General features: G+C 38.4%; 1 protein-coding gene across 1 annotated transcript in view; it reads right to left on the bottom strand.

Moving 5' to 3' along the window:
- The window catches only part of Adamts19 (ADAM metallopeptidase with thrombospondin type 1 motif 19), a 177,635-nt gene that overhangs the window by 131,820 nt on the left and 18,982 nt on the right, over positions 1 to 26,833 (bottom strand). The window contains exon 4 of the mRNA XM_034517656.3: positions 3,601 to 3,766. Within this exon, the coding sequence (XP_034373547.1) occupies positions 3,601 to 3,766 (166 nt within the window). The remainder of the gene's footprint in view (positions 1 to 3,600; positions 3,767 to 26,833) is intronic.

The following is a 26,833-nucleotide window of genomic DNA, read 5'->3' on the forward strand; positions in this document are numbered from 1 at the left end:
TATGAGGACAACTGGTATTTATGATTCTTAGATCATCATTAAAACAAAATTATTTGTCCTCCTTTCTCTCAGTCCCATCCCAGTGAGACAAGCTGTAGTGAGCTCAGGTACACATTACAGGGGATAACACTGGGATAAGGCATGGGAAGTAGTAAAGGGGGCAGAAAATGTGGGGGACACTGGATGATGTCTCAGGGTGCCTCTTGTGAGGTGAAGTATTCATTACAAACTCTCTTATCTATGACTTGTTATTCTCTCTTGGCTGTGTGTACCCATCACCACACAAAGAGTTCCGAAAGAGGACAGAGTGCTTCCCTCACATAAAACCCACAAAAATTTAAGAATTACCAGTGTATACAGAGATCTGCTCTCGTGGCCTACAGGTAGCCCCATGAGAAATTTTAGGGATTATGAATACTAAAAGGGAGCCTGGCCAGATGATTAGTCAATTCATCTTTTAACAAGTTCTCTTTGCATTGAACCAAGAATTCGAGCTTGTCCTAAGACAATGGATTTTCCTGTAACATTTCAAAACTTTATAACTTTGAGTCAAAAGCATAGCTAGACCGTTCCTCTCTTCCACTCATTGCCCGGAGGTCACTCACGCTTTCCATCAGTACTGGTTCCTTCACTGGTAGAAATCTGTGTGCTATGGTGCTAGCTTTGACTCTCCTTTCAAAGGAGACATCCTTATTACTGACTTATGAACGTTACCAAAGACAAACCAATAGTCTAACTCAGCTGTGACATCTATGATCCACAAAACTGACCAGCCCAGCAAGACATTCTCAAGGGTACAATAGTGACATCTGTTTCTTAAGGCTAACCTACAGCTGTCTAATTGAACATAAGGAACACTCAAGAGGGCAGAGTCCATTCCTGATAGTATAATGCAAGCCAACTACCGATGACTGATGAGCCAAAGAATCTTGAGGAGATTGCCACTTTCCAAAACCGTATACTTCCTAACCGCGCTCTAATCATCTTTATGACTACAGATGAGTGGAGCTTTCACCTTTTATCAAAGAAGCTCCTTTTTGCATGAGATGACAAGTATTACAGAAAGCCACAACTGGTTAAAACGCAGAGCTCAACTGACTGTGTGATACCTAGCCATAATTGATACATCTATAACACATCTTCTATACCTATGACTGGAGGTACATTACAAACCAAGTGAAAAAGAAAGGTTGTAAGAGCCAGAGAATCATGATGCAAGCTATAAAGTAATATATGTGTGTGTGTGTGTGTGTGTATACATATATATTATATGCACACTATGTATGTGTGTGTGTGTGTGTATATACATATATATTATATGCACACTATGTATGTGTGTGTATGTTTAGGTAAATATGTATTTGTATATTAGGGAAGCTTTACCATTAATTAAACCTCAACAATGCAAAATATCAAATAAGACCTGCATAATGACAATGCCAGTTGACGTGACAGCATGAGTGAGAAAAACGTCTCACAAAGTCTTACCCCTATATGAAGAGATATGTGCAATTAATGGTCCCAAAAGAGTGAATCAGTGTTCTCCATGGATAAATCCACTGACTCAATCCCAGTGGTCAGTCTTAACACATTTACATATGAGCAACACTTAATGTACTCAGCATGTTCTATTTATATCTGCATAGTGTGTATGTGTGTGTGTGTGTGTGTGTGTGTGTATGTGTGTGTGTGTGTGTGTATTATGTAAAAATAATAAAGAAGAACAGGTTGTGAAGTTTAGGTGGGGATATGGGAAGAGTGGAAAAGGGAAAGAGACATATAAAAATTATGTGACTAGGATAAAATTCTATTTTGCAAGAATATTGTAACATCACCCAAGCCTAAGTCATGTTATTGTGTTAATGTGTCGGCTTGAAGTGCAAAGTAAAATGCAGAAATGAATACTGTACGTAGAAAGAAAATAAATACATTTCATATGTAGCTAATTTCAAAATACTTTCCAAACACAGAGCTCCCCAATATAAGTAAGCCCAACCAGTCATCTGATTGCTGACAGCTTTCTGTACTTGCATGCAAATGTTTTATCCAAATAGGTCAATATATTATGCATATTATATGTACTATGTAATGTATATCAGGAACATTGTGAAGAATCTTTGCCAAATATGAATCATGCTTTTATGCTTTATTAACCTATTAAAATCAAGGACGCTCTAGACTCTGTGCCTCAGTGAACAATGGCACACAAAGCCTGCACTGTGTCCTTCGTTAGCTTGAGTAATTAGAGGCTGGAGCTCCTCAGGATGCAGAAGTTAATTGGTGCAGATGCTCAGAATTACTTATACAGAGCAAACTTCTTAAACAGACTAACTGAAAGTTACTGCTGCTATTGTTCCTAGCTTCAAATACTAAATGTGTTCTTCTTCTGTTCATAATGCTATAACTTCTGTTCTGCTCTGCATGCCTTTTGAAGTAACAGGCCCAAAAATAGGGAAGAGGCTTAGCCTTATATAACATGGTCTTATCTGACATACTGAATCAGATATCAACAATCTCACCAAAACACCAGAGAACTTTTCATATATGATATGAATTTTCACAAAACAAACCTCCTACACAATGTATTTCATATTTTCTCCTAAATCTGAATGAGCACCCTAGAGAGCTGTGGTCTCTGCAAATATTACTTACTCTCACACTTCATAAACCTAGCCTCAAATACCACAGTCAATCTTAGAATTTATATCCTCTACATTAACTATGTTAACACTTAAATTCAACCTATAAGTCTAATTTTAAAGTCATGACATTGAAAACCCTTCTTAAACTCATATCTTCTCACATTATAATAAAAAACATTTCTCGACTTAGGGACTACTTACTGCAATGTCCACATTAAATGTCTAACAGATCTGTCTTAGGGGACAATTTTATTCTGATGTTGGCTGTGATATCATTCAGTCCTCTTTCTATTCTTGCAAATATGACAGATTCCTGCCTAAAGGTCACAGAAAAGTAAACAAACAAACAAAACCACATTATTATACCTGTGACATCACAGATTAAACACAATGGGACGTTGATGTCTGGAAGGTTTATGAGTTCTAAAAGGTCCTATATTAAAAGTATACACTTTTTATTTTCCTTCTGAGTCGGCTGCTCATCTTCCAAGATAGTATTTAAATGAGTTAAAAAGAAAACAAGATCCTTCTACTCAGAGAAAAGAAAAATCTATGTCGTTCTCCCGGAGATGGGTTAATAAGGCTTTGAGTTCACAGTATTCACTCAGAAGTCTGGATCTCTGTCAGTCATTGCTACTGTGCAATGCAGAACACCCCATGAGAAAGACTTCCCAGTTCAGGAACATGGCAAAGTACATCCTATGCTGAACTTTGGAGAACTTAAGAATATCCATCTTTTGATATTAAAATACAGTGCCTCATAAAAACACCAACTACTAAAGCTCAGATCTCTAATTGTTATTAAGCAAATTGGATTTCATTTAATAATAAATAAATCAAGAGACAGAGGGGAGTGTGAGTGCACATCAGGAGAGGTAGGTATTGAAAGGTGGAGACAACGTCTCAAAGAATTCAGTTCATAATACACCTTGAGTTAAATCTTCTCAGGAAGAGTTACCTGAAATGACACCACAGTGATGGCGGTGAACAGCTGACTTCTCTGTGACTTTTTCCTCTGTGGACCTTTTCTGCCTGTATAAACGGTGTGGGTGACCTATGATGGCCATTGTATCATTGAATGGCTCAATGAATATGAAGTCCTCATTGAGTTGTATAAAGCCCATCTGGAACACATAACACACATACACACACACACACAAAAAAAAAAAGATACGTAAGAAATACCATCGAGAAATTGCTTTTCAGATTCCACACCCACACTCTGTTTTCTTTAACAAATGTGCACACAGACTCCTTGCAAAGCTATTTTTTGCAGCCCCACTAGGAAGCCAGCCACCTTCTCACAGTATGACTTCATCTTGATGCACTTACTGCACTAGCATAAACTCCATTTAGTCAGTCTGAGCCTGTGTGGGTGGGAGGCAGAACGCCAGCAACAGATGCACAGTAAAAATTCTGGAATGTTAAAGACTGACTTTGAGAGACCCATGGGGTCACTAACATGAACAACGTGTCCAGCGACAGCCGGCAGTTTTTAATTGCAGTCACAACACGGTCCAACTTCTTGACAACCTCAACTTAGTGAAGTAATCCATGTAAAACACTGAGGCAAATGATGAGGCACAGCATTGAAATTAACACAGTAAAATTATATAAAAATTAACACGAAACACTTTAGAAACGTTTCAGAACGAATCAGGACATAAGCACATTGGCTTCAAGCACAACTTCCATGTCATAGAATTTTAGACTCAACTCGTTGGGCAGGTAAACGGAAACACTGTAAAACCAATACAAATGATCAGTTTGTATCTTTGTTATATGTTGAGGCTAGACCTCTTGAACTATAAACTGCATTATGACTAGAAAAATACTCACACAGAACTGTCAGAAGTTGGTCTTTTCAACATTTATTATTTAAGTCTATAACCCAACCTATAAATAGCATATTTAATAATGTTAACATTTTAGCAGGCAATTTTTATAGAAATAACTTTCCTAAAATATGAATTATTTAACCCAGTTCTATTTATATAATGTGTTTAATTCAGCTTCATATAATCACATGAAATGGATGGCTCATTTTAATTTTGTGCACATATATAGGTAGCATAATAATTTCTTCAGAAAGAGTAATCTTTCCAAACAAGAGATTAGTAAAAACTACATTTGCTCTGAAAACAAACTGTTTTCCTTAGAAGACCATGGGACATTTTTTAAAATACTACATATGTGTTGTTTTAAAATATTCATGGCTTTTTCCTTAAAATTTTTCCCTTGGTCATTTTGAGGATAAAAAGAGAGAACAACATAAAAATGTACAAGTTAATATGTATTAAAGATTTAAGCCATCTGTACAAAATGAGACATGGTGGTTCTGAATTAGAAAGTGACGTGAATGATGAAGTGGGGAAGCACTGTCCTGGGGTCGTAGGTTCATGGAGCATCCTTATTCACTCATGCCTCCCAGCCAGCAATGGCACTGCAACCGAGGGATGAGTCAGGACGTTACACATCTCATGCGAACGTGCCAAGTGCACTTAAATTCTGAGTTCATAATCTAAGACACACTCCACAGACTCTAAACTGCTAAATTCGTACTACATGTAGTATCATGTAAAATCTAATGTCCCTAGAATAGATTCTGCCATTTGATTTTGGAGTGGCATGACTTATTACTAGCAATGGGGGTTGTAAAAAGGTTATTGTGAATGTGAATTCACACACATGCACACACACATGAGAGAGAGAGGGAGAGGGAGAGGGAGAGGGAGAGGGAGAGGCAGAGGGAGACGGAGAGGGAGACGGAGAGGGAGACAGAGAGGGAGAGGGAGAGGGAGAGGGAGAGGGAGAGGGAGAGGGAGAGAAAGAAACAGAAGTATTTGAAAACACAGTGAATGTCCTTATCCTGGGGTCAGCTGCTGAATAAATATTCTATACCTGTTCCCTGTTATTTTTACCCCAATAATTATGCTGCATGTACTGAATAAAAGTACCCAAACATTACATTTCACATTCCTCTATCAGCACACTAAGTATACCTTGAAATGTATATATATATTTTCTGTTACATTTTGTTTGGCTAAGGATTAGAAGCTATAATATAGGCTCCCTGGGACATTAAAACTTTATCTAAAGACATTTTTAAACAAAAAACAAAATGGCCACTTTTAAAAAGGAAAAGTGTTAGAATAATTATAAGGGTGACTCATTCATTCAATGCACACCTACAGTCCAAGCACTGTGTGCCAGACCTAGCTCCCTCTGAGGCACAGTTAGCACCAAATGTCAGACTGGGGACTTTCCACGAGAGACCGGAACCCCACACCATGACACACAAGTGTTGCACCTTTGGTCCATACCCTTCAAGATACCAGCATAGGTTAAACCTCAGGTTTTCTGTGTCCTCAGAGAGGTTTTTATTATTATTTTTTCCTACTAGCAAAATAGATTGCTTTATCTATGCTGTGGCTTTACAAGCTGTGAAAAACTACAAACCCCTATTAACCTCTCCGTACAGTGTCCCCAGTGTTCAGCAGACTTTGCTTTAGTGCTAGAGCACTAAAGTAGAAGTAAATGAACACGTGTGTGAAATAGCAGCACAGTGTGCCGCTGTGGGGCCATCACATCTGTCCTTTCCAAAATCACTTTGAAATACTGTATGATACTATGAGGTAATGAAATTAAGGCTTAACCTGGTTCCTATCTTTATTTCTGTTATAATGTACACTTGTTGATGATGTGATTTCGTGACTTACAAATTTCAGGGGAATGAGCCTATCACTCAATAAAATGCTTGCCCCACAAGTGCTGGTGGTGGCTGGCTTTGAACCGCAGAACCCACTTAAAAAAAAAAAAAAAAAAAAAAAAAAAAAAAAAAAAAACTCTAGCTGGATGATGTGTCCCTGGGGGGGGGGCAGAGAAAGGCAGATTCTTAGGGTGCTCACTAGCCCCACAGCCCTGTCCAATTGGCCAGTTCCAAACCATTGAGAAACCCTACTTGAAAGGAAAATAGCAGGGGTTAGGCATATTGCTTAGGGATGAACTTCTTGGTCAGTAAGCATGAGTTGTCTGGATTCTTCAGGATCTCTGTAAAAAGCTGAAGTTGTAACTCTTGCCTCCACAACTCTAGAGAAAAGTTTAGCACTGGGTAGGATGTCATAGCATTGGTAGGCTGGCCAGTTTGCCTTGTTCAATCTGTGAGCCCCAGACTCAGACCCTATCACAGAAAACCAGTGGATGGCCTTGAGGTTGTCTTCTGGCCTCTACATACATGTATGCATATATACACACCTCTACACACATACCCACGCTCATATATATATATATATATATATATATATATATATATATATATATATACAGCACACACAAAATAAAAAAAATTTTTCAAAAGAATTTCAGGTTTTTTCGATTTAACATTGCTTACATGAAAATCAGCTGTAATTTCTTTCTTGCTGGTGCCTCCGTGTCTTATGCTCAGGTCTTGTTTTGTAAGCAGTCACGGATATGGGTCTCAATTCAGGTATCCCCAAAGTGCTCCTGGCAACCCACTGGCCCATTCTAATTACATCAGAACATTAATCTGGCCAACGGTCATTGCTGTTTAAACATTGCTGCTTCAGTGAATCAAGTGCAACTCTTCCATCTGTTCAAGTGAATTTAAAGCTCTTTAAGAGATGAACAGATGTTACGTAGAGACGTCACTAAAAACTTACACGGCCCAGAAGCAGTGCAACACTGTCTGCTTGCGCTGGGTGATTAAACTCCCTTGTCACTTCTCTCCTAGCTACACACTAATGCCACTCTCTCACGAATCTTCCTCTTTCTTCCTTGGACCCTCCACACACTTTTCTTTAATGTCTAGGTAAAGTTTCAGTGAAGCTGTTGAATCTGCTGAGACTTTATAGCAAACACAGAGTAGTTGCATATTAAGTGGTAAGTATTATGGGTATGTGAGAGTGTGTCATTAAAATGTGCTCTAGCAATTTCATCCCTGAATATGAAGGAAATGAAATGAGTCCAGGCGATATGTGCACTCCCCTGCCCATTGGAGTATTGTTTATATCTGTCAGTCTAAGTGTACATCCGTGGGAGAAGGAATAAAGGCAACTTGGTATGTATGCAGTAAATACGAATCAGCCTCAAAAAGAAGGAAATGTAATTTGTAGCAAGTTAGATGAATCAGGGGGAGATTGTAATAAGTAAAACAAAAGGACAGAATATAAATATTAAAAACATTAAGTAATTTGCTTGATTTAACCTTTCTTAATCTATTACATAAAGTAATTATAGATATACACATATATACATGTATGTGTGTATATATAAATTTAAAATTTAAAGAGTTGGGGAGATAAGATAAAGTCATTATAATTTCAGGATATACAAAGGGTCTTGAAGAGCAGAGGATTTGGATAATAACGAATTGAGGCTGTTGCTCTTGGAGTGAAGTACAGGCGATGACGGATAGGCTACAGATTGAAGACGACAAGTCAAAAAGATGCCTGATAGAAAGAGAAATGGGGAAATCCATTACAAAATTTAAATGTAACCATGAAAGTGTGTGTGTGTGTGTGCATGTGAGTGTGTGTGTGTGTGCGTGCATGAGTGAACAATATAAGGAAAATGCTCAGTAGAAAAAGACTGCCTTCTGTTTGATTGTCTTACACTAATCTGTCTACTGATCCAAGATGAGGTAAAAAAGCAAGATACTGTAAAAAACACAAGTGTAAAGGATTTAGCATCAGTATGTGATTGTAAAAGCATCTCAGACAAACATCTGGTGGTCTGTGTAATCTGAATTTGTACTGTTTAGCTTTATTTACTTATTTTTGGAGGTGGTATTATATGTAAGTAAATAAGTTAAACATTGTATCATTTTAAGAAATATCTGCCAATTTTATGAATGGTATGTATGACACAACTTACAAATAATAAGAAAACGCATGATACAATAAATTCCTTACCAACAATTGATTTTCACAGAGTACTTTTGTTAATTTTTGCTGAGCTCTTCAAATTGACAAACATGGATAAATCCAATAGGAATTTTGGATGAATTTTTAAATTGATGTTAGTACTTAAAAGTGAAACAAAAACTGATCTCAGTGAATTGGATAATAGCTTTAGACTACTAGAAGAATATATGACCAAAATTTAAAGTTACTTACTTGGTATAAGGTAAATAGTCACCAACCATGAACAAAACAAGACAACAAACCATGAGCCATGCAGTCACAGATTTGTGTGGTATAAATATTCCTCCCATGGCAAATTTTAAACTACCAATATGATATAGTTGAATCTGATATAATTGAATATGAAAGAAACTAATAGACTATTATATATCATTTCCATCATCTAAGATACAAGATCCATGCCTCATAAACTCATATAACCACAAAAAAAATTTAGAAATGGTAAGTTATGTATATAATGCATGTTTGGAAGTGTAATTATTTAGTGAGTTCAGAAATTTAATTCCTTTTTATTAAATATATTTATTTACTTTACATCCTGATTGCAGCTCCCTCCCTTCCCTCCCCCCAAGTCTTACCTTCACACTCCACCCTCATCACTACTCCCCCTTCTCCTCAGAGGAGGGGGGAATCTTCCCATGGTTAACACCATCACCCTGGCACATGAAGCTGAAGAAGGATTAAATGTATCCTCTTCCACTGAGGCCAGACAAAGCAGCCCAGTTAGGGAAAGAGATCCAAAAGCAGGCAACAAAGTCAGAGGCAGCCCCCTGCTCCAATTGTTAGGAAACCAACATGAAGTCCAAGCTGCGCATCTGCTACATACAAGTAGAGAGTCAAGGTCTAGAGCCCAGGCATGCTCTTTGGTTAGTGGTTCAGTGTGATCCCCTATGGGCCCAGGTTAGTTGACTCTGTAGGTCTTGAGATGTCCTTGACGCCTCTGGCTCCCTCAGTCCTTCCCCTCACTCTTTCACAAGGCTCCCTAAGCTCCACCTAATGTTTGGCTGTGGGTCTCTGCATTTGCCTCCATCAGCTGCTCAATGAAGCCTCTCAGGAGACATTTAAGCTAGGCTCCTGGTTGGATGTTCCTGAGGCCGGCAGGTAGAGATGTGGTCCAGACTATGACACTCAGTGGAGAGGTGAATGTGTAGCAGCTCACTTTTGATGGCTGTCAACGTAATATTATCTTAAAATGTGAGTATAAAATGTGGCTTAACCAGAATTGTAGTCTCAAATTTACTTTTATGTTTTAATTAAACAAAATGGTCTTTTGCTATAATTAAAATCTGAAGTGATTCTTTTCAGGTAATTGTGTATTCCTTGTCCATGTGTAAATCTGTACATAAGTACATTTCTGACCCACACATAGTTATGCTACTTCTCTATCATACAAAAATGATCTTTCTGACTTGATCCCTTCAGCATCTACCTTACAGACTCAGAGAATAAACTCAAGTGTTAATGCTGATATACAGCATAAAGCTAGGAGAAGCTGTTGTGTATGAGAAATTGCCTGTATCCCTCATTCAGTTTTTACTACTCGAACCTCACATCACCATAAGGAACAAATTTTATCTGTGTGAACGAACATTAAACTGAAGTGTTTTTGGATAACAATTAGTGCACCGTTACATGTTGACATATGCCAGATATCACGTTCTTCCCAGGCTCTGTGCACTGCTGCTATTTCTTCAAAATCAAGAAAACCCTGACATTTCCTCAAGCATTCTCTGTCTTCCTTGGCCTTTCAGCACCTCACATTTTCTGTTACTGTACTCTCTAATATAGTTATTGTCCCGTTTTACTCTGAGTTGCCTGAGGGTATCTGAGAAGAAGGACTGTGGGACAATGTGTAGCCTCCTGCCTTCAGTCAGAAGGCCCGCTCCAATATCAGAACTCGGAAAAATCTGCTCTTAACCCCGTGTGTTACCCTCCTCTGGACTAAAAAGAGAACATACCGACTCGCTGTTCTGTGTTCATGCACTTATTACTTCATCTAGGGAAAATCCGGATTTCATTTCTTCCACTGGGCTTTTCCAGTGCCGCCTTCCTTATATGTCCAAGTAATATCTCGAGGAAAGTTTTCAAGCAACCAGGCTATAAAAGTCATTCTGTTTTCTTTCACAGCCAAGAAGTTTCAAAGAGAATCATAAAAGTATAATAATAGAGAGACACTCGGAGATCAGCTGGGAATTACTGACGGTTTAAAAAAAAAATCAAAGAACACAGCACCTTGGAAATGTTTGTGTGGCTTGCTTAGAATTCACATAGCCAGGACCAGCATCTTGGGCTCCAAATTTCCAAAATAAATTTCAGTTTTAAAACATCATTCTAAATTTACTCTCTGGAAAAAAAAATCTTATTTTACTGACTATTCTAACTTCACTCAAACTTCCAGGGTCAACACTACCTCTGTAATTTGTGACCCAGAAATCGATCCAAGGATAGCCAGAATTTCCCAATACACCGAACTGTTCAGTTACACTTCCTGTTGTCTCAGTCCTTTTAATTTTGGGTTTTTTTTTTTTTTTTTTGTATGAACTTCATACATAAACACTCATCAACACCCGTCATTCCCACAACCCCAATTCCTCCCATTGCTCACCCTCCCCTCCCCAAACTCCTGGTCTCCTCTTTATTGTTGTTACAAGTCAATCTATATCTATATGAGCACATGTGGATACAACCTTGGAATTCTGTTCAGCAATGCACAGAAGTGCCTATGTCCAGGATAGACCACTTGGCGCCAGACAACTTACACAGGCACTTACCCCTCAAGAAAACTGACTGGCCCTGTCCCAGCAGACATTGACCACATGTAGGTCTTCATCTAGGCATGGCAAGCTTCTTCTTGTAACAGATGAGCTACAGACAGAGAAAACTAACAGGGTGGCCAAAATTCAAAGGATAAATGGCAGTGATGTATTCAACCCCCAAATAAGACTTCTAAAATGCAACCCTCACACCTAGGGCCAAGATAAAGTCACAGGAGGAGAGAACAGGTTTTTAAGAGGCAAAAAAGCTCAGGATCCATGCTGTTAGACTAAACACAGAAGGGAAGGGGTTTATATGAAAGCTCAACATTATGGCTGCATGAACAACATCAGCACAGTGATAATGCCAGCTGATGTACCAGGTATGTGTTAAACAGGCCTTGGTCCTCATTCCAAAGCTAATCGTTGATCAGTACATGTTCTCTGGCTTTATAACTCACTGCTTAGATAAGCTCTCATACAGAGACCATTCCAACGCTCCACCCCAGTAATCTTGTTTCCTGTTAAATCTGCTCTCTTCGTCTTTCATTTCCATGATCTCACTTTGTGAATCATCCTTCTCTCTGAACTGAACTAACACTTCTTGAAGTGCATATTTCTTCTCATGGTTCCATCTACTTTCTCTTTACCCCTTGTTCCAGTTCCATTCTGTTGCTGTGATCAAATACTCGCCAAAACCAACCAAGAGGAGAAAAGGGTTTGTTTGTCTTACAGGTCCCTATCACACTGAGGGAACTAACACAGGAATTCAACCAGGAAAGGAATCTGGAGGCAAAAACTGAAGCAAAGACCATGCTTTCATCCCATAACCAACTGCCAAAGGGTAGTACCACCCACAATGTTGTGGGCTTTCCCACAACAAACATTAATTAATTAAACAAACAAACAGCCACACAGATATGCCCAATAGCCAGTATGATAAAGGTAACTCTTCAATTAACATTCCTTCTTCTCAAATGACCCACTGACAAAATATCTCACCAGCACATGCATGCTAAAACTATATGCAGTCACTTACACTGTTTCTTTTTTAACTTATTTTTTAAACATTCACAAGAAGAGGGAATTTTTACGTGGCAAGTATTTTATATGTATTATTTCACTTAATCTGCTCACTGATCTTGGAAAACACTTTATAATTTACTAGTTTTATAGTTGCAAAAAGTGAGTTTCCAAAAGATTTACTGCATCCTAGGATTACAAACCAGCACGTGGTGACGACAGGATTCAAACCAAAGACCGCCTGGCCCTGAGTGCACATTGCCTTTGGGAGGCTGTGTGCAGAAAGCTAAGCTTGCCATGTGATTGTTATTTCAAATAATCCTCATCTTTAAAAAATTCTGCACTAAGGATTTGGATGTCAGGCACAGCACCTCGCAGATGGTAGACATCCAAACTGTGCTATCAACAGCAAGGCCAGGCCTTCTCCCTCACAATACAGAAAAGAAACACATTTTGCTGAGGGCTCTGAACTTTATCTTGAGTGGTTTTGTGTGGACTCCTTTGCTGTCAAAGGCACACTGGCTATCCAAGACAACTTGGTGGTTTCATCACCAGACTCTCGTCAGTCATAGGTGCCCAATAATGTCCCCATGGCTGATTTGGGATGGTGTTTTAAGCTTTTGGTTTGTCTTTAAGTCTCTGTTCTGGTCATTTTAAGTCTTCTGAACATAACAATAGAAGTTATAAATAACTGAACATTTTATGCAGCTAAAGAAAGAAAAAAACGGTCCCCAAATCCAACATATAGAACGTTATATGTGAGTGTGAGTACAGACTTGATTCTAGTCAATTAACATACATATATACTTTTAGATGTACATAGAAGTGCATCATGGGACATGATGTAGGTTTAGACAAATTCATACAGCTTTGGATCTTCTACTTCCATTTTCACATTTAAAGACTTGTTTTGGAATAGCATTAATCAACCTTTGGTGTGTTTTTCAAATGATAAATAGTCACTAATCTCCCCCAAATGCATGTCGGTTTCATTAGCTACTCAGCCACTCAACCCTTTGCTCAGTAAAATCCTAGTACCAGCCTTACACAAGCAGAGGTCAGGTTCAATCCACTATGAAGAAGGCTTCCAAAGCTCATTATTCCATATCAAGAAAGGGAAAGAAGGGACCATTTATCTCAATCAAAAGCCTAACTTGTGGAATAACTGTTTAAGCTACAATCACCTACTCCCTTGATTCCTGTATTTTATTCTACGATTATAAAACAAAACTGGAATATAGCCTAAGAGTTTTCTGGACAAACACCTAACAAGCAAAGCTTAAGAGATGATTACATAAGATGAAGACCTGTCTCTAAGGACAAGTGGCAAAGCCTCAGGGACTAAAGACATTTTCTATGAAGGAGACCTCCCTAAACCTACAAGTGGCCTATGAAAGAGTGTCTAATTTAAATACTTTAAAAGAGAGCTTAAAACCTAAAGCAACCTCAAAACATATCACAATAAGGAAAACTGGAAAGAGGTTGTATATTGTTGAAATGCCTGAGCCAAACACCAGTGAGAAATTTTATATGTCTCACAGGAATGCAGGTAGAACTACACAAGGGTTAAAAATTGATAAGGGGATGTTCCTGTGGGTGAAGGAAAAGGAGATAGCTGGGCCAGGGTTTGTGGGAGGAGCTAAAGGGACATTCTAGGCTAGGTCCTGTATGGGCCCAGATCTGAAGTGGCATCTGTGAGAAAATGCAGTGTCAGTAGAGCTGGAGGCTGGAGGCGTGATGCAAAGGCGAAGGTGCTTAGAATGAATCCCAGGGCCTCTCCAGAGCTGGATCACATATGTGGTTTGCATTTAAAAACAAAACCCTTTGGTTTCTGTCTTCTCTATCTTTTCTTGGACAGGGTTACAGATTTCACTGTAGGGTGCCTCATGCTGGCTTCTTGTGTTGTGTTCTTTCAACGCAGTCATATTTTATTTACATGATACACGAGAACAGATTCCTTTTTCTAACATTGAAACATATGCTCTCCCTGTCCATTTTCTTATAAACCATTGTGCTTTTTTTTTCCCTGATGTTTCCTCTGACATGTGATAGAGATAAGAATTTTTAAACAGATTGAAACTGTCTGTCTTTCCTTGGGCTGAAGAGAAGGCTTAGCTACATGCTTGCCTGCCTGAGTTCCGTCTCCAGACCCAACATGGAAAGGTGAGCCAAAGTGGCAGGCACATATTTGTAATCCCAGTGCTATGATGGAGGGTGAGGCTGAGCAGGGACAGGCAGATCCGTGGGGATACCTTACTGAGAAAATTAAACTATCTGGTGAGTTCTGATGTTCTGGTGCAAGTGAGAAACAATAATTTCTCAAAAATAAACTTGATAGCATCTGAGCAATGACACCCAAGGCTGTACTCTGGCCTCTACAGATATGAGCACACATATGTATAAGCCCCAGCACCACAAACACACACACAAGCATGTGTCCGATGACAAATCGCTGTGTTCTGGCCTCTGTATTGGAGAAACAAATGAGAAGCAAATGGAATTGCTAGGGTCTGTGAATATGGGGGAAAATAAACTGCGTGGCCTAAGCTGTTCCTTAAAATGTCAAGGCTTTCATGACTGGGATTAGTGGTTCCATTTGCCATTTGTTTATATTACGTAACAAGACGGATCATTATATACTTGTATCCACTCATTTTATTGTAATCTCATTGCTTATAGTTATTTTAATAAATCATGTGAGTTGTCTATGGAATGACTAAATTTGAGAAAAATATATGCTAATGGGGATGAATTCAAGTTTTAAACCCTTGGTTTATAACCAGTCCACCAAAAGGCACTCTGTTCTGTTCTGTCCCCTGTATCTTCCTGACAACTGTCCAGAACTCTTTATGAGTGTTCTTATTGGAGGGCCGGTATACAGCAAACAGTGTACAAGACCTACGGGTTCTATGATGAAAATACATTGACCCATATCTTCACGGATCTGACATTCTAATGTAATGGCACAGACAAACACCCCCGTAAGAAAATAAAAATTATGGATTCACACAAATACACTTTAAAAATTACACCTTGTAGAAAGTGCCACGAAATGAGCAAGGTGAGAAACAGCTGGGGAGGGTGGCCAAATAAAGCCTTCCTAAGGAAGCGGCATCTCATGGAAGATCTATGGTAAAAGAACAGCCAATCAAAAGAGTGTAAGGGGGAGGGTGGGGAGACAGCTTCTAACAGAAGCCTGTCAGATAGCAAGGTGACATAGGAAGCTGGAAGACACGAAAGGACTCAGTGTACACACTTTTTCCAGTTTTACTTGAAGGGTAAATGGAAGCAAACAGCAAACAGAATAATCTGAGGTAACTTCACCCCCGCCAAAAAAAGAAAACGTGTTCTCTCTCTCTCTCTCTCTCTCTCTCTCTCTCTCTCTCTCTCTCTCTCTCTCTCTCGTACTTAGTGAAGATGAAAGCTGAATGAGGCAGACCAACTTGAAATCCGTCCCAATAGACCAGGTGCAAGATCATCATGGCGAGACTAAAGATGTGGAGAAAATTCAACACTCTTCAGGTTTATTTTGGACCCCTCAGCCAAACCCAAGGGCAATCACCCAAATTTGTCAGTGATTTGATGCTGAACCAGGAGGGAACTGGGTCACAGAATGATTAAGGGTGACTCGGTAGTGTCTGGCTTATGTATGAAAGAAAAGAAAATGGGAATCTGTAATTAGGACATCAAAGGCTGACCTCGGTGCTGAACTATGAGAGGAGAGAGTGCTGGTGAGAGCATAACTAGGTTTGACACATCTGTAAGACTTCACATGCAGTATTCGAGTAGACGCATAAAGCTCAAGAGAGGTTCTTAAGCTGGAAAACAAACCATGGGAGATAATCTGTCAAGCCATAGAAATAAATGATGCCTTCTAGAGGGGGACATGATGGGACAAAACAGAGAGGATTTAGAATCAAACCCAGGACCTTAATGATTGGGAAGTGGAAAGGGAGCCAGAAGCAGACAGAAGGCAAGAGAGGAGAAGACTGGTAGAAAAGAATAGTTTGTAGTTTTTGCATACATTTTGCAAAACATTCTCTTTCTAGAGGTATCTTTAAAGAAAATCTAAAACTAAGCCCTGCTTCAGTTAGCCCGAGGCAGCTTGTGTCCCTGTCTAACCTACATGGATAAGGTTAAAAAGTCAGAAGCTCGAGGCAGGATGACCAAACACCACGTGCCGGGGCTGTTGTTCAAATCAATGTTCCTAAGCTAAGGAACATTCCTAGGCCTTCACCATCAGGGTTGCCGAAAGACACTAATGACAGGGGGTTTTTTTTTTGTTTGTTTGGTTTTTTTTTTTGTTGTTTTTTTTTTTTTAAGCTGGTGCTGTTGCAAATGAGAAAATTTACATGTTTCATACTGTATGGTCAGAAGGAGAGTCCGGATTTATTAACTGACTTTCCTTGACCTCTAATATTTCATAAATAACAAAGAAAAGATGCTTCCAAGTTCCCACCCATCCTAGCGTTTAATGAGCTGGTGTGCTCAGTGATGCACCTCGTTGTTAAGTGTTAGTCACTGGACAATTTGGGGAGCTGCTCACCATGGTGATGAACCCTTGTGAGGCTTATCTCATGAAATCCCAGCCCAGTTCTGGGATATAAGCAAGCGGAGCTCAGCGAGACCACGGAGAAAGCTGCACAGCTGCAGTTGGAGAAGCACACATCGCTGCCAGGTCTTACTGGTGACCTCACAATTGACAGAGATGCTGCCAACCTCCTACATACCCCAAGAGAGAAGATGCAGATTCATTTTTACCATGGAAACAAGATTAGGGAAGCAAACTATTTAGGACCCTAGCATCGGTACACAGAGAATGGAAAAGTGCTGCAATGTCTTCTGAGGAGTCAATTAAAGGTCAGATGAGTTAGTCATTTATTTAACAGCCTTTACCAAGTATACCCTATGCATTGATTAGTATGCTAGAGGTGGGAAATGCAGCAAGACACACAGGAAGGAAATCCTTTGGAATTTTTTTTTCTCCTTCTAAAGAAAACACTTGGAAGTATCTTTAATAATAAAAGTTTACTTTTGTAGCTATTACGTCCCTTTCTCATTTGCAATATAACTGCAGAATGAGGTGAGTGGCAGCTTTTGGCACTTCAGAGTCTTGAATAATTCTCTCCCGTCTCCATTCTGACCTGCATTAACAAATGACAACAAGGGCATGTTTATTGTGTGAGGGAGATAAACCTTGCCCAGCCAGAGTTCTTTTCCATATGTGTGTTTTTGTAACCAAACACAACTGAATGCTTCTTGCCTCCTAGTATTTCTTTACTTGCTTATACTCATGCCGTCCGAGACTGCAGAGGGTAAAGGTGTTAATGCAGCCTTAGGAAATCACAGACCTCAATAACCGACATAATATGGTGTACACTCTGAAACTCAAGACACCCTAAGCTTGGGCTCAGCCATACAGGGCATTTTTTATACATCATGCCTTCAGTAAAACATCTATAAACAAGGAAGCACCGAGACAAGACATCAGAGGTCAGCCGGGCTCCAAACTCCACGTTGAAGAAAGTGTCAGCCATCAGCATCAATGATAAATGTTTAAAGCTGTGCTTGTCCTTTTTAACTGTCACCATGCTGAAGCCGTTTAGGCCCCTCCTGGATAACAGCAACTCTCATTAGTGTTATGACTGGACCAATCTACTTGCAGCCCTTGCTTTGCACAGTCCATCTGTTTCTGTCTCCTAGATGTTTTCAGGCCTCCGACATATGACAAATGTGCTCACAGCCCAGTGGCTGTGACCATTTCTGCCTGAAACTGGTTTCCTGTTCTGGCCATTCCCATCATTTTGTTGAATCTTTAATCTGCCTTGAGCCTCGGTTGTTTGAGTCCTAAAACCTGGCAATGAATGGAAAAAACATTTCTCCTATGTTCGGGTGACCTCAAAATAGGAGCACAGAAAAAAACTAAAACTCTAAGAACCACTCACAAGAAGATCACCCATTACCAAAATAGATTTCTTTCCCTTCTTGTACAAAGTAACTCTTAAAATGAGGCACATTTATTTTTTTGGTACTTGTGGTGGTTATTCCCGGCTGTCACCTTTACTACATCTGTGAATGAACTAGAATTGTGATCCTGATCTTGAGGCTGGGAGACACAAGATTCTGACCTAAATCTTGGCATGGAGATCTTGAGGCATAGTGCCTATGAACCCCAGGAGATCAGGGCAAGGAGATCTCTGAGTTCAAGGTCATCTGGGACAAAGCAAGTCTTAGATCAAGATGTGTTGGTACACACCTTTAATCTGGGCCACACCTTCTGCATAAAAACATTGGAAGAAGGAAGATTTGCTCTTCTTTGCCTGTTTGCCTTGTGTGACTGAACAACTGCTAGATCCTTGGACTTCCGTTCACAGCTGCTGCTGACCATTGTTGGGGAGTTGAACTACAAACTGTAAGTCATCAACAAACCCCCTTACTGTATAGAGACTACCCATACGTTCTGTGACTCTAGAGAACCCTGACTAATACTGTACTCCTTTTTTAAAAAAATCTTCCCTGTATATGTTTTACCATTATAAATGTTGCAAGGAACATGCCTAGACTTATGAAAAATAAGTTCCCGCTTATTACTTAGTGTGGTGGTTTGAATATGCTTGGCCCACGGAGTGGCACTATTAGGAGATGTGGCCTTGTTGGAGTAGGTGTGGCCTTGTTGGAGGAAGCATGTCACTGTGGGTGTGGCTTTAAAACCTTATCCTAGCTGCTTGGAAGTCAGTTTTCTCCTGTTGGTCTTTGGCATGAGATGTAGAACTCTCAGCTCCTCCTGCACCATGCCTGCCTGGATGCTGCCATGCTTCTGCCTTGACGATAATGAACTGAACTTCTGAACCTGTAAGCCAGCCTCAATTAAGTGGTGTACTTTATAAAAGTTGCCTTGGTCCTGGTGTCTGTTCACAGCAGTAAAACCCTAAGACACTTAGGTAACACAGTTACAAAGGACTACAGGCAAAGAAAGGCTTCCACATTTAGACAAGAAGTTAACAGTTATGGGCAGTTCAGTATTGACAATTTGAAGCCTCTCTGAAGTGAAAAAAAAAAACTAACTCAGAATGAATTTTGATAGTAGAAACAGTATGATATATTAGTACTTGAATGCATAGTATGTAAAACAAATAAAAACCAACCACATAAGAATTACAATATCATTTTGGACCATATTAGCTCGACCTAGACAGCTGAACAATAGTAAAAAATAGAAAAACAGTGAAAATAAAAGAAGTAAAAAAAATAAGTATAATAAGCCCATTATCATTCATGTCAGATGTAAATTATGTACCTAGATACACAAGCCCTCTAGATTCTTGAACAAGAGTTCAAGGGGGAGATCTGTAATAATGTTCATAATTCAGAATCACTGGCGTGCAGTTGCCACTTAGGTCATGAGTTTAGATGGAGCAGAAAATAAATCCTGAACAATAACTATTCTATAATATGGGCAATTGCTTGAAGTGTAAACAAAAAAAATAAAATAAAATAAAAAGTTACCTATACCTACCATTCAATTCCTTAATTCCTTAATACCAAAGGGGATTTAAATTTAAATGAAAAAGTTTGAAACTATCCAACAAAAAAATTTAATCACTCACATATACAGATTTTGAAACTTCAATATTAATAGATATATTTTTATGGTTAAAAGAAAAATGAAATGTTAGAAAAATCAAATATTTGACAGCAACCCATTGAAAAAACACAGTAAAGAAATTTACATGAGATACTTGTAAAATAGATGATATTTGTTACCTGGAACCTCTATCTTACTTAGTTATAATGGAGAGTAAGAGGTAAGGCAGTTTATTTCTATCCAACATTTCACTTAAAATAATTTCAGACAATTTATTTTTGTAAGTTCTCAATTATTTTAAGACTTCTTAGGATACTGATTCCAGTATTTATGAATAAGAAACACCTGTAGATTATTTTTTCACACTTCTAAACTGAATGAGAATCATATTCATGATGAGAGTGTAGCTCAGTGGTAGAATGTGGCCTAGTATATACGAGATCCTGGATTCAATCCTCAGTAGCTAAAATAAACAAGTCCAAAAGAATCATTAATCTCCTATCTAGCATTAATTAAAATTAATTAACAGACAAAGGTGCTTCTATAAATCTCTCATCTCTGTTCTGGTTGACCAATAAATCTTCGTTTAAATAGCTAGATTAGGGGATGGGGAGACGGCTCAGTTGGTAAAGTGCTGGCTTTGAAAGCACAAGGACCTGAGTTCGATCCCCAGAACTTGGACTAAAAGCTAGGCATTGTGGTGACCATTTGTTATCTCAGAACTGAAGTAGTGGAGTCAGGTGGACCCTGGGTAACTAACTAGCTTACCCAGCTTAGGAATTTCCAGTGAAGAATTCTATCCTGTCTCAAAAAAAAAAAAAAATAAATAAATAAAAGAGCTCACACCTGAACAAAGACACTCAAAGTTGTTGTCTGGTCTCTACAAGCAAAAGCAACACACACACACACACACACACACACACACACACACACACACAGAAGGGGGAGGGAGAAAAATAAGTAGTTGGAATTCTAACTATTATCATTGTGGGTGGTCAGTGTCTTAAATATGTAACTATAGAAAGCTCACTGTTCAAGCTAAGCTGATTCCAAGCTCTTAAACTAAAACAAATTTGAGGTTCAACTAATAATACAAACTAGTTTGGGAAAACATTTGCAGTCAATGTGATTATATCACAGCCAGTGTTTTAGAAAGAGGACCACTAAGGCCCTAGTAATTAAAAAAGTAAATTACAGGTATGATTCACAATGAAGAGAGCAAACAGGGAAATGGGTGTGGCGTCCATCTTGGATGGTTAATAAAATGAGGGAAATTCTACAGATCAAGTACAATTTAATTATTTCAAACAATAAAAAATAAAATGAGAATAAGTAGTTTTGTCAGTTAAACTAACTAGTGTCTCAGATGTCCCTGGTAGCCCCAGGAATGACTGCCCTTTGGGAAATCATATCTAATCATGCTATTTTATCTTTTCACCCCATAGTTGTAGTTCTACCAATGTATTCTTTTGATACATTTAGCAAAAATCATCCTTGAGTGGTTTTATTGAGTTCATTGTCAAAGAAAAATTTGCAGATGAAATCCGATGACTACAGATGAAATCCGACGACTAAATTAGATTACAAAAGATCACCTGAGCAGTAACCACATAATAACTTTTCAAAATCATAAATTATAAATAAATGAAAGTGAACCCAGGGCCCTGATTGAACTATTGGTTGCCAAACTATGAAGTCCATGTGATATATTGAATTCATTTAAAATAATAAAAGTCACATGTAGCCTTTAAATTTTAAGACAATCCAGTATCATCATAGGAAAACAGATGGTAATAAGAAGAATACAGCAACTTTCAACCCATGGCTGTAGGAAGTAAGAATGTGATCACATTGATCCTTTAAACATCTTGTGCAATACAATTTCTATTTTTAAACAAATGAACAGAAAAGCAACTCACTGGCAAAATGGCTTTCACGTTTCCCACAATATCAAAGATCTCTGTGACAGATACCCTCATGCCTATGTCTTTTTATCTGTAAAATTAATTCTTCTTATCTAGTTGATCTGATTCATTACAGATATTAAAATTCTAGAATTATATGCACATCCATCTCTGTTATAACACAGAGGGCAACAAAATCTGTACATCATTCTGTAACTTGGCTTTTACTGAAATTTATTAATTATAAAATACTTGATTATAACATGTAAAAACAAAGGTCTTCTTAAAGACACTCTACAGGCAATTATATTGGTTATATTTTGAAATCTAACCAGATCATTATTTAAAGTTAATAAACTTCTGTATAATAAAGCATCCATAAACCAACTTGCTAAGATGGACAAACAAACATCTGAAATATATATATATATATAATGACTAAAGGAGAGTTTCCAGTTGCAAAATATGAAATTCACACAGAAGTAACCATAACGGTTCATGATACAGAACAAAGATCAACGTGACTGACAAGCAGGGAAACAAGCAGATGCCACTTCACAGTCATTTCCTCAGAAATCAAATGTTAAAGTGGAGAATTAATTGTGGTGATCTGAGTGATACGCTCTGGAGTAATGCTATAAATATGTTAAAGGACAATGCCGCATTAAATCTTAAACAACTATGTGCACATTCAGGGGTCGAGAAGCTCCACTGAAAAGCAACCCACAAATGCACAAGAGAAACCAAGATGTCCAGAAAATAATGATTTCAAAAGATTAAAAACCAATTGAAGTGACCTGTATGTGTAGCCACTTAATGGGGGTGTTTATGGAATATGTGTTTACTTAACAGAAGCTCATTGTTTATTCTCTAGGAGATGAAATAAATATCTGTAGAAAACAGTGACTTCTTGGAGAGTCAGGAACGACCTATTTAGCAGCACGTCTTCCATAATCCATAGGCCTGATTAAGTTAAGTTGTCTTTGCACATTGTGTGTCTGAAAGGATTCATAGAAACAACACAGGAATTAGCTTCATTTCTAAAGATCTCTCCATGGAAGCATTTTAACACTGAAAACATAGAAACTGGAGAGGTGGACGGAGGAGAGGAATTTGGGGGACATCACCATTTTTTTAAGAATTTAGAGCTTGGAATGGTTGTTCGACATTTTAACTGTTCAGTCAATCAACATACTCTTCTGGGAATTCAGGAGGTAACTACTTTTGTATGCTTACTGTCAGGGCTGTTCCAACAAGTCAATGCTCAAGAAAAACAATAAATTGAGTGTTGACACATTATCAATTGTTTTACCCTAGATTAAGTCTTTGGAGTCATTTAACTTCAAAAATATTCAACAGGTGTCATCTGAGAACATTTAACAAATGATGCTTAACTGAGATAACTTTTGTCTTTTTAATTGACATTTTATTCACATATTATAAATACACAAATGATGAAAAACGTACTTTATTTCTAATAAATTTTCAAGTAACAAAACAAGACTCTCAGAGGTTATAGTATTCAGTAAAGACTGGGAACTTACATCCAGGTACTCTGGCTGCTGGGGAATTCATTTTAGGAAAGGAGCCAAGAGCATTCACAGAGTTTGTTTGCTCTGACATATCATTTTGAAATATAAGTGACTAAGTCTATTTTTCTTCTCAGTGTACCTTAATGTTTGTTTGTTTGCTTGCTTGCCTACTTGTTTTTTGGTTTTTGGGTGTTGTTGTTGTTGTTGTTGTTGTTGTTGTTGTTGTTGTTGTTCCACAATAGATTGCTTCATGAAAGCCAAAAGAGGGTGTCATATGTCCTGGTGCTGCTGGAGTTCCAGGCTGAAATGGCTAGATGAGAAATGTCCCTCACAGACTCTGGTGTCTGAATACTTAGTCCTCACTAGATGGTGCTGTTTCAGGAATTTAGATGCACAGTCTTCCTGAAAGAAGTATGTCAATGCACAGGATTTGAGAGCTTACAGCCTTTCTCTGCTTCCATTTGCTCTTCCTGCTCTGGGCTTGCAATTCAGTGTGTAAGCTTCCTTATTTACTGGCTTCCTGCTCCTAGACCTCCCTTCTATAATGGCCTCTTTTTATCCCTCTAAAATTTAAGTTAAAATAAACTCCACCCCTCCCCCCAAAAAGTTATTCTAGTTGTGGTGTTTTTTTTTTCAGAGTCACAGAAAAGAAACTAATACACAGGATGTCGCAAGTGGCCCAACATGGGTGCTGGGAACGAAACTAGGGTCCTCCAACAGAGTAGCTGGTGCTCATAATTGCCAAGCCACCTTTCTGGCCAGTAAATGTGGGGTCTGTGAATAAAATATTTTTGTTTTCAAACTCTAAGGGGGGTCGTTTTGGTTTTGCTATAAAGTAAAATCACATATTGGTATGATACAATCCTATTTAAGGATCCCATTTAACAAGAGTAAATTCTAGGAGTAAAATAACAGACAGTAGGTTTAATAAAATTGGTAAATCATGCCCAGTTATTGGGTATATCACCTGAGACCTCAGAGATGGTCTGGACCTGATAGAACTTCACTGGTCTTTGTTTTTCTCACTGTTGATAGAACTTTTACCATGGCTGTCTAAAAAGAATGAGCGGGTTAAAGCAACCTCAAAAGGTGAGCTTCTCTTTTACCTCTGCACATGACACTTGTCCCCTCCTCTGCAGAAAACTAGATTGAACAGAGGAACTACCACAAATTTTATCAATCAAATTCATAAATAACACTTTTCTTTAACAGTGTTAATCAAAAATGTATCAAAAATGTTGGCCTGTGATGACAATCATTGTAGAATTCATCTGTACAGCCTTGAATTTTCACCAAAGGCTTGAGATTTCCCTAGACAGGCTCAGCTGTAAGGTTACAGGCCTGCCCTTTACCATTTACTGAACACAAACAGCATTTTAAAATCTAATATATACTCTGGTTCAATCTCTATTACCTCCTGGTTAAATTTCATGAATTTAAAGACATATTAGAACAAACAGGTCTGTGTTTCAATTGAGGATGTGGGCTGAGGTTTGACCTGTGAGGTAGCTTAAGTGTCTTACCACAGAGGCAGCACTAACAGTGAAGCTAACACAACTCTTTCCTACCTCACACTGAACAGTCACTCCCATTAGATATCCATTAGACATCACTGTGCACATAAAAGCACAACTAGAAATCTCTGCCTGAAACAAACTACCACCTTATTGTACATTACCCAAGTACTTATCTCTAAATAGCTTAAGAGTCTCACTCCAACCTGCGAGCCTCGTGTGCTTCTTTGATGGGATACTCACTAAAGGAATTATAAAGCCAGAGGGTTAAAAATCATACCAAACACAACACAGAGTGAAGCGTGGCCTCACACTTTCTTTCGGTCTAGTAACTTTTGGGTAACATTAGTGTTTTAGTGTAACGCACATACAGAACTCAACTCCATGTGTGAGTGTGATTCCAATCAGGTTTAGCTCAACAATTAGCAGAACAATGCATCTGAAGGGGAGGTCCCACTCCTGCTTTCTGCTGCACACTGAATTAATTTAGCACTGGAGTCATGTGTTTTACTGAATTACAGTCTAAATTAATAATGTCCCAGACCTCTTGCTACAGACAAAATAAGGTTAATTGTTTCAACAGCAATTTGAACTATTTGGAGTTCAGCATGGGAACACCAAGAAAGCACAATGATGCTTTCCTTATTTCGCAGCTATAAACACAAACCGATAAAGCCAGCCGCATTGATGAGCACACATAGAAACATACACCAGCATGTACATCTTATAAGGTAATTATATGTGTGTGTGAATGCATGCATATTTGATATGCACTGTGATTCATGAAGACAAAATTGACCATTAACGAGTGGGCCAATATACTGCACAAGACGGGGAAAATAGAAAAGGCCAGATTTGTCATGTTATATAGTATTGATAATGTACTTACTATAAACCATACTTTTGATGCACTTACAAACAGAACTCAAAGATCACAAAATCTATACAAATGCTTGTACTGAATTGCCAGAGATTTTTAACCTTTTTAAAATTAATTTACAGAAATTTAAAATGGTATTCTTTTATCATATTATTGATAAAATAAATATATTAAAAGCTGACCTGTTTGAGTTTTAGCCCTTAATTCAGATATATTCTCCCCCCCCCTCTCTCTCTCTCTCTCAACATTCAACATTCTAAGAAGAGAAAAAGAATATTTAAATTCCTAAGAAATCAATAAGAAATGGCTATGTGATATTCTTTTCTGAGAAAGAAATTATTCTGTTTGGGCTACCTCTAAATTTTCTGTTTGGTTTGTGTTATTTTATCTTGTGAAACATATTCAGTCAAATATTATATCTATTAAGATAAAATGAGGCCCAGTGGTGGTGACACATAACTTTAATCCCAACATTCCAGAGGCAAAGGCACGTGGAATCTCTGTGAGTTCAAAGCCATCCTGGACTACAGAGTGAGTTCCAGGACACCCAGGGATACAAACAAAAACTCTGTCTCAAAAAAGAATAGAAGAAGAGGAAAAGGAGGAGGAAGGAAGAGGAAGAAGAGGAGGAGGAGGAGGAAGAGGAAGGGGAGGAGGAGGAAGAGGAAGAAGAAGAGAAGGAGGAGGAGGAAGAGGAGGGGAAGAAGAGGAAAGATACATGTATTTGGTGGACAAGTAGAGGAAGAACCAGGAAAACTGTGAGGGATATAGCATCAGCATCTGCTGTTGCTTTGGATTTGGGAGGGGTTTTGTCAGTTTTAATTGGTGTTGTATGTTATGACTTGAAAAAGGAAAGTTCTAGAAAGACTTCTACAGTATGATTCCAGTTATGCATTCAAAATACAAAACAATATTGGGCTTTTATGGATGCACATGCATAACAAAATTATTAAAATATGAATGGAAATATGTTTACAATGTTGAGCATAGTGGTTCCATCTGGAGACTCGGGGTGGAACTTGGCTGCCAAGGGTACCCTAAGAGCTTCAACATGATGC

Source organism: Arvicanthis niloticus, chromosome 14 (genome assembly GCF_011762505.2).
Source record: "Arvicanthis niloticus isolate mArvNil1 chromosome 14, mArvNil1.pat.X, whole genome shotgun sequence".
NCBI classification, from domain to species: Eukaryota; Metazoa; Chordata; class Mammalia; order Rodentia; family Muridae; genus Arvicanthis; species Arvicanthis niloticus.